Below are 12,148 nucleotides of genomic sequence, written 5' to 3' on the forward strand. Positions count from 1 at the left end.
CACACACACAAGGTTGCCAGCTCTGGTTTGGGAAGTATCTGGAGATTTTGTGGGTGGAGCGTGGGTTGGAGGAGATAAGGGACCTCAATAGTGTATAACGCCATAGAGTCCACCCCCCCAAAACAGCTGTTTTCCCCAGGGAACTGATGCTGATTGTTGGGAATCAATTGCAATAGTGGCAGATCTCCAGGTGCTACCTGGAACTTGGCAACCCTACATATAACGTGCCAGGGTTGTTTTGTTTTGCATTATTCGGCCACGGTTGCAAAGCACAGCAGAAAGGAGGGGAGGGGGCTGGCAAGCTCTGTTAAGCCCCCAAAGCGGGCCCGCTATCTTTAATATGGATAATACGGAGTAATGCACTTTCAATGCACTTTTCAGCAGCTAGATTTTACTGTGCAGAATAGCAAAATCCACTTGCAAACAAATGTGAAAGTATTTTGAAAGTGCATTATTCTGCATGTGCAGAAGGGGGCTTGATGGTTGAGAAACCTTATGAAGTTTCGGTCCTTTGTTTGCTTTCGGCACTTTGGAGACGGTGCCTACAAATGAAGTTGTCCCTTTCTAATACAGCTTCTTTTTCGTGGGCAATAAGGAAGCCGAGAAGCCAATGAAGGCCCTGCGGAAGCTGTTGGCTGTGCATCTTGCACGCCCCACAGGCTGCGTTACACGTGTAAACATGAGCAGCATGGACAGAGGTAAGGCCAGTGTGGGTCCTTTAGGGGAATTTGCTAATCGCCCCATTACAAATCTTCTTTAATCTCTGTGGAGTAAGTGGATATCTAGCAGGTGAATTTAGCCAGTTTTAGGCGTTTTTTTTAAACTCTGCAATTTAAACTCTGCACTCCAGAGTAGTGTGGGGAGACACAGTCTCAGAGTGTGGTGAGCGGTGCATGTCAAGGGAAGGGGTGGGCAGCCGAATTCTCTTTGTGTCTTTGAAGAAATCGCAGACTTCAAGATTCAACAGATCTCCAATGCTGCATTTAATGTATCGCATGGGACCCTAAGAAAGAGGCTGATCAATCCTAAAAGGGCCAAAAGTTTGCTATAATGTTTGGGGTCTCTTGCTCCTATGCCTTTAACAGCAGCCCATTATGATGAGAAACTAAGCAGGGTGAAGATTTCCTAGACCTGGGGAGAAGGCAGTGGGGAAAGTTTTGCCTTGCTGACTTTGTGGTTACCTGGCTGCTAAACCAGGTGAGCAAAGTAAGTGAGGAAATGGATGGTCTGGAGATTGAGACAGCAGTTGGTTTTCAAAGGGCTGATTAAAGTTAGAAGGTTGAGAAAATATGGAAGAATGAAGATTTGTCCCAGTGTTTATAATACCGATGTCATACTCTTCCAACATGGTAATGTAGGATGACTTTGATTGTGAATGGTCTCCTATCCGAGGGTGTCATCATATTGACTGCGTCCTCCGGGTGTACTATGTGAATCCCATATTTTGCATAAGTGGACAAATCTGAAACTGAAATCTGAAAGTATGTCCGGATGACCCTGGGGAAAAATGCAAATAGCTGGTTTTCTTCTTCCTGTCTTGAAGCCAAAGTCATTTCCTATGAGGATATGAAGGAGCTGGTGACCAAAGGGGATGCTCATATTTTTGACGTGCGCTCGCCAGAAGAAGTAGCCAATGGGAAAATTGCCAATTCTGTTAATATCCCAGGTGAGAACAGTGTGCTGTAATGTATGTTCATGCATGACATTTGAAGCAAAGTTGTGTAGAACTGTTGGGGGTGCGGGGATATATGCTAGGTGTGGGGCTGAGCTATACCTAAAGGGCCAGGTCCCTTACCATTTTGGAAACCCACAGACCCACCCATTCTGGCACAGTGGTTAAGAGCAGGTGCATTCTAATCTGGAGGAACCGGATTTGATTCCCTGCTCTGCTGCTTGAGCTGTGGAGGCTTATCTGGGGAATTCAGATTAGCCTGTGCACTCCCACACATGCCAGCTGGGTGACCTTGAGCTAGTCACAGTTCTTTGGAGCTCTCTCAGCCCCACCCACCTCACAGGGTGTTTGCTGTGAGGGGGGAAGGGAAAGGAGATTGTAAGCCTCTTTGAGTCTCCTACAGGAGAGAAAGGGGGGATATAAACCCAAACTCTTCTTCTTCTTCCAAGGATCATGTGTAAGTAAAATTTGCTTGTCTTGTTCGCTTTATTGAGCTTTCCATGTAAAATTAGTTTCCTGTGCTTTTCCAGTTTGAGACCTTGGAGCAAGATGCTGCCCTCTCCTAACGCTATGACTTCTGTCACCCAAAGAAAGGGAGGGCAGACTGTGACCGCTACACTGGTGGGTACTCTCAAGCAGCGGCAACGCCACTCGACTCCTGTCGCCGGCCTTGGATTTGTCCTTCTCTTGTTCAGCCCTCTTCCTCTTGCTGTAAACAGCAAGAGGTTTAACTGCCCTGATTTTTACAAGCGTCTGTAACAGGCTCTTCAGGAAACAAGTGAGAAATACGGTTGCTCAGTTTGGGATGTTTGACATTTTTCAACCCTGACTCTTTTGTGCAGTTGCGGAGGTAGAAGAGGCTTTCAAAATGGACCCGGAAACATTTAAGATGAAGTATGGGGTGAATAAGCCACCATTGGATGATGAAAACCTGGTTTTCCATTGCCAGATTGGCAAAAGAGGGGCCCGGGCCGCAGAAATAGCTTTGGCGCTCGGCTATGCCAAGTGAGTCTTGCTTTCCCAGTGTATCCTTTTCTTCTATAAAACCAACTGGTAAACCTGGGATTCAGGGGTGTGTGCAGTAGGCAAGGGTTCCTTTTAAATTGGTGTGTGGTGAGCAGATAAATTGGTTAAGATGACTGTTTTACTGGGGAATAAAGGTCACCCAGCTGGCATGTGTTGGAGTGCACAAGCTAATCTGGTTCACCAGATAAGCCTCCACAGCTCAAGTGGCAGAGCGGGGACTCAAACCCGGTTCCTCCAGATTAGAGTGCACCTGCTCTTAATCACTAAACCACGCTGAAAGAACAATGAACAGACTCATGAGGTAATCTCTTGGTTGCTGGTAGCCTTGATGACTGTGTGGGTGGGAGGGGATCTTCATGACCTTTTTGCGGTCATTTCATCGGAATCTGGTGAGATATGTGATGCTGGCCTTCGTGTCTTTGGTCTGATTCTGCAAGGGCTTGTGGTCATAAGAGAACTTTTCATAAGAGAACTTTTAAAACGATAATTTCTGCCCCTGCTCCAAGCTTCAATTTAAATTATGTTTATTGTTTGAGTCAACCATCGATATATCTAATTCAGATCTGTGGATAATTAAATCTAGAGACTGGAGCCATGAACAGACAGAGCATATCATCCTATGAGCCTGAGAAAAACTCCAGGTTGGCCAAACAATGCAAAATCTAGGGAAAAACCCCCATGCAATAAGGGTGGAAAACTCCAAAATAATAGACCCAGTGCCTATAGCTTTAAGTAGAGAATGTCCTCAGTGGCAATTCCTTGGCAACCGCAATGTGATTGGTTTCTAACATTAAAAGGCAGCCTGAGATGACATTTCCCTTTTGAGGGCTGTTTCAGCCTTTGAGGCCAAAACTTGTATTGTCCAAATTCTTCATTTTGCCAATATTTTACCTTCATGTATGGGATTTGTTTATTTTCTCTCCAGGGCTCGCAACTATGCTGGAGGCTTCAAGGAGTGGTTGGAGAAAGAAGGAAAGTGAGGTATGAAGGGATCCTGGATCCTTCGTGGCAGACTTCAGTCTCCAGGAAAGCTGGTGGCTTGCCTTGTCCTGAAGATTCATCCGCTTCTTTTCCTGTTCTCTGGCGCCAAAACGGGATGTCAAAGATTTTGGTGAGCTCCTTAACTAAAATGCAGACCTTCCTTGGAGCTAGAGATCACCAGGACTGGTTCTACTCTTTCTGCTCCCGTCTTCATCAAGGAACTAAGTTTGGGAGTGGATGGGCCCAGATTTGGGACATTTTCAGTAGTGGTTCCATTGTTATTGAATACTGCCCCCCCTACCCCCGGAGGATAGGCTGTTACGTCAAGGTATTATGGGGTGTGAAATTCTTCTGATAGATTCAAGCGCTTTGAAGGCCATAAGATGGAATCCAGTATGTGTTGATCTCAATTATAATTGTGTCTTTACCATCACCTGGTACTGATTTTTATTTTGAATGTGATTAAGATTCTTCTTTGGAGAATTGCTGTATTGTACAAGTGGGACCTGCAAGAATTCCCCCCGAGTCCACCCAACCACCACTTCCCTTCAATGGCAGCACTCCCCTCATCCTCCCCAAATGCAACTGAATTGTGGCTGCGGGTCATTGCCCCGCCCCAGTTGCCAATGCAGCAAAGCTGGAGAGCTGTGCTGGCCAGGAGCCACACTAGACATGTCCTGGGCCGCAGGTCTGTCAAGACTTAAGGGCAGAGGCGGAGCTACCAGGGGGTGGGGGGGCGTGCATTGCACCAGGCACACACGGGGGGGGGATCGCTCCCCCCCTGTTTTCAGCCTGAAGGGAACAGGCTGCTTTTCCAGGCTGAACTAAGGTAAGGGGGGTGGAGGGGCAGGGCGCCACAGAGGGGGCCGGGTGGAAAACACAGTGCGCACTGGGCGCATTCTGGCCCAGCTATGCCTCTGCTTAAGGGCACCTCCCTTTAGTCTCATAAATGCGTGAGTTCTTTCTGGACCAAAAAAGACACTGTTCACTTGAATAAAAATTATTTTTAGGTTTATTCAAAAGAAAAGGCTGGTTAATAATATCTATCTCGGCATTCGCAAATGGAGCAGGGCAAAAGTTGGGAAGCTGCAGCTAATAATAATATTGTAGAAAGAGCCAATATCGTTAAGTCCCAAGAACTCATGATAGCGCCGCCTTTGTTCCATAGGAGCAAGCAGAAAACAATATTTCGCTAAGAACAAAGAAGTCCGTCTTGGAAAAAGGCATGAAACATCCAAACAGCAAATCAAGCTAAACTTCAAAGTAAAGTTGGAAGATTTCTCAGAATGATCCAAGGATCATAGGGAAGGCTAAGTATCACATGGCCTAAATCTTCCAATCAGAAGGCCTCTACTAACAAGCGCAGCTGAAAGAATTTGAGGTTACATAATCTAAAGCAGGTATCATGAATCATAAACTAAGGCCTTAACATTGGAATTCAAACTCCAATTATTTCTTCCACGGTCACCGTGACCTTGGACAGCTAGGCATCAGAAGTTGCCAGCTGAACCTGATAAAGCAGTGGTGGCAAACCTATGGCACGAATGCCAGAGGTGGCACTCAGAGTCCTCTCTGTGGGCACGTGCAAACAGAGTCGCCCACAACCCCCCCCCCGCCCCACACACACATTTAGGCTGGCCTGGGCTGCTGGTCTCGATTATTAGCATTAAACCTAAGTCCTAGTTTTGGGGAAGCAGTGTAGGTCACCCTGATAAGCACTGTTCAACCCCACTGATTTTCATGCAAAGAACCAAAGTGCGATCCGTTACCTTGCAGCCAGCTGTTTTTTTCTAACCTCAGTGTTCAGGTTAAATTGCCGTATTGGCACTTTGCGATAAACAAGTGGGTTTTGGGTTGCAATTTGGGCACTCGTTCTCGAAAAGGTTCGCCATCACTGTGATAAAGAATAGAGAGAGAAAGGCCCAATTTACTCATACAAAAATCCTTGGTACAAAATGGCTGCTGTTATGCTAACTTGGGATATGAAATCCAATAAAGTACATGTTCTGCACAAGGTCCCAGCGCAGTTCCCAGCTTTTGCCACCAAGCCTAGCCTGTGCTGCAGGTATCACTGGGACCCCCGGCCTGTGCTGCCAGTTCCAAGGCAACTCCCTGAACTTGCACACATAACTATATTGGGCTGGTGGTGGGAGCAGTGAGAGGGCAGGTAGCACAACAGATATGGGGGGAAGGCACTTGCCTCCCTCCCTCCACCTCCTGTTCACTGGCGCAGGGGTTAGAATCTGTCCTGGGCCGCAGGTCTGTCAAGACTTAAGGGCAGAGGCGGAGCTACCAGGGCACGGGGGGCGTTCATTGCACCGGGCACGCACCGGGGGGGGGGGGGCGGAAAATCTGCAGAAAATGGTGCCCAGGGCAAGTGCTGAAATTGCGCCCCCTCCAATATTGCATGCTGCATGCAAGACCAGCCCCCCTCCCATTTATAGATGGGGCTGTGTTTTCATTGTTTAAGTTGGCATTCTCCCCTCCACCACCAGTCCCCTGCCCTTGAAAAAAATGTCTGGTGGCAGGCATTGAAAACACTTCCCAAAGCTTCTCTACGAAACCTGGAACCATTAACTGATTGCAGCCTTGCGTTGGCAGCTGGCTTGTACTACGCAAGTGGCAAATAACAGTTTGCTAGCAGCTGTAGCTCCCCAGTCTATGTGCCAGTGAGACCCCATCAGGGCTAGGATGCTCCAACCTCCCAGCAGGCTGACTTGAGAAGGCGTGCTTTCAGCAAAGCCTGGTGAGCTGCTTTTTTACCCCGCATCTCTCCTCCCCCCATGCCATTAGCTGCAGAAGACTGGCATGCTTGGCAGCTGAGACACCACCTTTTCTCTGTAACCTTACTCTACAGACATGACTGGTGTCCATAGGATCATAGAGTTGGAAGAGACCCCAAGGGCCATCAAGTCCACTCCCCCCCACATTGCAGGAACACACAATCAAAGCACTCTTGACAGATGGCCATCCAGCCTCTTTAAAAACCTCCAAAGGAGACTCCTTTGGAAGGAGCAGCAGTGGCATAGGAGGTTAAGAGCTCGTGTATCTAATCTGGAGGAACCGGGTTTGATTCCCAGCTCTGTTGCCTGAGCTGTGGAGGCTTATCTGGGGAATTCAGGTTAGCCTGTACACTCCCACACATGCCAGCTGGGTGACCTTGGGCTAGTCACAGCTTCTTGTAGCTCTCTCAGCCCCACCTACCTCACAGGGTGTTTGTTGTGAAGGGGGAAGGGCAAGGAGATTGTAAGCCCCTTTGAGTCTCCTACAGGAGAGAAAGGGGGGATATAAATCCAAACTCTTCTTCTTCCACCACACTCTGAGGTAGTGCATTCCACCATTGAACAGCCCCCCCCCCCATGTGACAAAATGGTGTGCGCCCAGGGACATGGGATACCTCATGTCCGCATTAGCGATACACCACTGTCTCCAGGGATATGTGCCATAGCATTTCGGAGTACATTAAAAATTCATAATGGGTTTGCTAATAGGGGGGTATAGTTTTAGGGAAATGGGTTGCCAAGGGGTAGGCAAGCTTGGGAACTTCTGGTCCACTTTGATTGGCAGGTCCTTGGCAGGCTCTCGGGCAGGCAAATCTCTTTCCATTCACCAAATGAGCCATATGCTGCTCCCCCTGCCCCTCCCCTTATGGGAAATGGGAAGCTGAGACGCTTTCTGAGGAAATCTCCTTTTCTTGCTGGAAGCAGCCCTGGAAGATGAGCCAGCAGATGGCGCCAGAGAGCACCAGCTGAGCTAATATGGTTGCTGCTGTTCCTCAGCACTCCCTGCTTCTGCCTTTGAAAAAGAGCTTGTTTTTATACCCTGCTTTTCTCTCTCTCTCAAGGAGTTTCAGAGTGGCTTACAATGGTCCGTCCCCCCACTCACAAACAAGCACCTTGTGAGGCAGGTAGGGCTGAGAGAGTTCTGAGAGAACTGTGACTGGCCCAAGGGTCACCCAGAAGGCTTCATGCGGAGAAGGGGGGAAGCAAACCACGTTCACCAGGTTAGAGTTTGCTGCTCATGTAGAGGAGTGGGGAATCGAAGCTTTACAATTGCATTACCTTCCTCTCCCCCAACGCAGGTCAGCGTGTGAGGCAGGTGGGGCTGAGAGAATTTGGAGAGAATTGTGACAGGCAAAAGGTCACCCAGCTGGCTTCATGTGCAGGAGTGGGGAACAAAACCGATGCCCCAGATTAGAGTCTGCAGCTCATGTAGAGGAGTGTGGGATCGAACCCTTACAATCACGTTACCTTCCTCTCCCCACAACAGACACCTTGTGATGTAGGTGGGGCTGAGAGAGTAGCCTGAGGTTACCCAGCAGGCTTCATGTGTAGGAGTGGGGAAACAAACTTGATTCACCAGATTAGACTCCTCCATTATTTATTTATTTATTGTTTCAATTTCTATACCGCCCGATCCCCGAAGGGCTCCGGGCGGTGAACAACATATTATGAACATAAAACAGGAGCAGATCCAGTACAACACAATACATAGGCTCCATCAATAAAACATCTTAAAATACATAAATACATAAAACAGCGGCTAATAGTTATCATCTAAACAAAAGGCGTCCAAGCCTCAATTTCAACCCACCCCAAAAGGGGGACGGCAGGCTCCTCAACATGAGGGCTCTGATGTATCAGTGCCAGGGCAAGGAACAGTAAGAGCAGTAGGGGGCACCATATCAGCGGCTGGGCACTCCAAAGGCCCGGTGGAACAACACGGTCTTACAGGCCCTGCGGAACTCACCAAGGTCCCGCAGGGCCCGGACAGTTGGAGAGAGAGCGTTCCACCAGGCCGGGGCCAGCGCTGTAAAAGTCCTGGCCCGTGTGGAGGCCAGCCGCGTCATTGAGGGGCCGGGGACCACCAGCAAATTGGCCTCTGCTGAGCGCAGAGGCCGGGTAGGGACATATGGGGTGATGCGGTCCCGAAGGTACGAGGGTCCCAGGCCACGTAATGCCTTATGCAGAGGAGTGGGGAATCAAAGTCCACCACTCTCAACCACTACACCATGCTGGCTGTCTTGGGTAGCACATGGTAGTTGGCAGCAGCAAGGCCATCTTATCCTTCCAGTGGGCAGTTCCCAGCCTCTACTGCTGTTGCACATTTGAGAAAGAATGAGAAAGCTGGAAAGAAGAAGAAGAAGAGTTGAATTTATCTCCCCCCTTTCTCTCCTGTGAGGAGACTCAAAGGGACTTACAATCTTATTTCCCTCCCCACCCCACAACAGATACCCTGTGAGATGGGTGGGGCTGAGAGAGCTCCGAAAAACTGTGACTAGCCCAAAGTCACCCAGCTGGCGTGTGTTGGAGTGCACAAGCTAATCTGGTTCACCAGATAAGCCTCCACAGCTCAAGTGTCAGAACGGGGAATCAAACCCAGTTCTCCAGATTAGAGTGCACCACTACAGCACACTGGAAGAACAAGCAGTGCCTTTCCAAGCCAGTCGGTGGTCAGGAAAGGAGGAACAGAAGGTGGGGCAAAGCTGCAAGGAAGGGGCAGGCCTGACGGAAGATAATCCTCTGAGGGGATGGAAATTGTTAGTGTTGCCCATTACACAAAGGAAGTGGACAGCTGGCAGCACTTCCTGGGCCAATGAGGTTGAGCAGAAGTGACTTATCAGGGGTGCTGGGCCTTCAGCACCTGTTGGGAATACTGACCCCATGTTAGTCTTTTCTAGTAGAATTCTTATTTATTGAGGACAAGTATAGAACCAGTTGATGGTTTTATTGTTTGAATTGATCAGTAGAATCATAGAATCGTCGAATCATAAAGTTGGAAGAGTCCACAGGGGCCATCAAGTCCAACCCCCTGCAATGCAGGGACACAGTAGAATCACAACATCCTAGTGGTTCCAGCCATGAAAGCCTTTGACAATACAAAAAGGAAATTATGGTAGGATCTAAGTTAAAGTAGCGGAGGGTCATGACCCTCTCCTGATATGAAGAAGTCTCTGAAGCAAAAAGTGGGAGTTAAGTGAGAGATGCAGCGGGTGACCCAAAGGCACGATTTTATACAATCGAATGACATAGCACACACATTTCAGAAGTGGGGGGAAGTTCGCAATTGTGAATATATTTACATCTGAGTGTAAATGCAAGGCTGTGGGTTACGGGAGAGGGGACTTTCATATGTTAGTCTTTGGAGCATTTTGTTCGATTCCGTATACTTTGCATTTCTTCTTGGATTCTAAATTGAAAAGCACACTATAGTTGCAGTTACGACGTGGAATTTTAGATGCCATTTCAGGTGAGAAAAATGTTCCTGCAAATAGGTCCAAAAAGTTTGGTATAGACATTCTCTCCTGCTCAAATGGAAATGTCAAAGGAAAGGGGAACATCGGGTGACGGTCATATAGTATGAGATTAACCTCCGCACTTTTACACTATACTCTGTCTCACCAAAAGATGACAGTGCATTCTATGGTGGACATAACAGTTTCTGCTGCTGAAAATAGTTCTGATTCTCTTTTCGCGCTAGAGAATCTTATTTAAGCGCCACTTCCGTTAAAATCATTATTGTCTGTATGGAAGGCTATTGGTGGCAGGAACAGGAAACAAAATGGCTGGTGCATCTTTACAAAAAGGCAAGTCTTCTTAATAGTCATCCAGCACAATACAGTAGTCGTCCAGCACCCTCTTTTTTCCAAAGGTCTATGTTTAACAGTGCAAGCAATAATGGTAGTGATGGAGGCAACACTTAAATAAGATTCTCTAACAGGGAAAGAGAATTAAAGGGGAGGAAGCTGTCACTTGGGCACTGTGGAGCAAGGAAGGTCCGGGAAGATGTGAGGCCAGCAGGGGCTGATGGGAATTGTAGTCCATGAACATCTGAAGCGCCAGAGTTGGACACCCCTGTGTTAGAGAAACTCTTCTGTTTCTAACCCTGTTAACACAAAAATGGGGGTGGGGGAGGAAACTCCACAAATACTGTTGAAATGAATGCTAAAATTGTCAGTGTTCCTAACATTGCTGATTCTTATAGCTAATGGTGGTTTTAAAACAAATCAGGTTTCAGCTCTTGTCTTACTGCTTTCAATGATTATTTTAAAAAGCCTAAGATACCCAAAACCTTACCAATATATCTTCACTCTTACATGTCTGAGACTTCGAGCCGGAGAAATATAATTTGCTTGTCACGAGAATGCTTATTTGTAGGAAAATATCAGTTATCTTTCACAAAGTTTGATTTATCACGATCATGTGGTTATTTCTAGAAATCGGATTGGTTACCACTTAAGAGATAAGCAACATTATCCAGCATATGAGATCATCTGATACAGCAAGATAAGAAGGCCGATCACAACTCATAAAAAGCAATTAATCTAGTCTTTTCGGTAACTAGTTCCACTAACTGTTTAAAGGCAGTTCTAAGCAACAGAGATGGAATCTCTAATCACCTTGCGAATTTCACAACAAAAAAGGAAGTGATATAATTGCAACTCCACCGTGGTGTGGCAAAAAGAGTTTCTCCCCCTATCTAAACAGCTTCAGGAATCACAAAGAGCAATGAAGAATAGCAACTAGATCAGTGACGGTGAACCTTTTCGAGACCGAAAACCCACTTATTTATCGCAAAGTGCCAACACAGCAATTTAACCTGAATACTGAGGTTTTAGTTTAGAAAAAACGGTTGGCTCAGAGGCGTGCGTTACTCGGGAGTAAGCTTGGTGGTAGTTGGTGGCTTTGCTTTGACGCAACCGTGCAACTCTTCCAACTCTTCCAAGGGGTGAATCACGACCCTAGGAGGATTTACTCAGAAGCAAGCCCCATTGCCAGCAACTGAGCTAATTCCCAGGTAAATGATCGCGTTTTAGTTCTTCGTATGAAAATCAGTGGGGTTTAACAGCGCTTAACAGGGTTACCTACACTGCTTCCCTAAAACTAGGGCCCCTTCCGCACACGCAAAATAATGCGTTTTCAAACCACTTTCACAACTGTTTGCAAGTGGATTTTGCTATTCCGCACAGCTTCAAAGAGCACTGAAAGCAGTTTGAAAGTGCATTATTCTGCATGTGTAGAATGAGCCTAGCTGTTAGGGTTAATGCTAATAATCGAGCCCAGCAGCCCAGGCCAGCCTAGATGTCTGTGTGTGTGTGGGGGGGGGGGGGACACTCTGTTTGTGCATGCCCACAGAGAGGGCTCTGAGTGCCACGTCTGGCACCTGTGCCATAGGTTCGCCACCACTGAACTAGATGGTGCTGGATTTGGTCCACCAATCGCTGGGTTTTCAAAGCAAGTTCCAAACAGCATTGACCACCAGAGGTCAGTAAACTCTCCTGGGCCCCATCTGACACACAAAACCATTGTTTATTGCTTTGGTAATAGATGCCTCTTTGCTATAAATATCTCAGTTAATGAGACAGACAACATAAATATCACAATCTGCTTGAAGAGAGGTGAAGCAGGTGGCGTCGTGGGGGCTTTTAGGGCCTGGCTGGTGACTAACCAGAAGAGAGATCTTGGGGTT

At 47.4% G+C, this 12,148-nt stretch overlaps 1 protein-coding gene across 1 annotated transcript; it reads left to right on the forward strand.

The window, feature by feature from the left end:
- The first annotated feature begins 544 nt into the window (after positions 1-544).
- Positions 545-4,112, forward strand: TSTD1 (thiosulfate sulfurtransferase like domain containing 1). Its single transcript, XM_048507080.1, has 4 exons — positions 545-698; positions 1,544-1,666; positions 2,515-2,677; positions 3,624-4,112. Exons 1-4 carry the CDS (start codon positions 611-613, stop codon positions 3,676-3,678), a joined length of 429 nt encoding a protein of 142 aa, XP_048363037.1. The 5' UTR covers positions 545-610; the 3' UTR covers positions 3,679-4,112.
- The last annotated feature ends 8,036 nt before the right edge of the window (positions 4,113-12,148 follow it).

The sequence above is a fragment of the Sphaerodactylus townsendi genome, linkage group LG01, assembly GCF_021028975.2.
Source record: "Sphaerodactylus townsendi isolate TG3544 linkage group LG01, MPM_Stown_v2.3, whole genome shotgun sequence".
NCBI classification, from domain to species: Eukaryota; Metazoa; Chordata; class Lepidosauria; order Squamata; family Sphaerodactylidae; genus Sphaerodactylus; species Sphaerodactylus townsendi.

Excerpts from the sequence above, each read along its gene's own strand:
- TSTD1 (XM_048507080.1), top strand. The coding sequence starts at position 611 with ATGAAGGCCCTGCGGAAGCTGTTGGCTGTGCATCTTGCACGCCCCACA. Across the intron at positions 699-1,543 it reads CATGAGCAGCATGGACAGAG|CCAAAGTCATTTCCTATGAG; the intron begins GTAAGGCCAGTG and ends CCTGTCTTGAAG. Across the intron at positions 2,678-3,623 it reads TTGGCGCTCGGCTATGCCAA|GGCTCGCAACTATGCTGGAG; the intron begins GTGAGTCTTGCT and ends TTTTCTCTCCAG.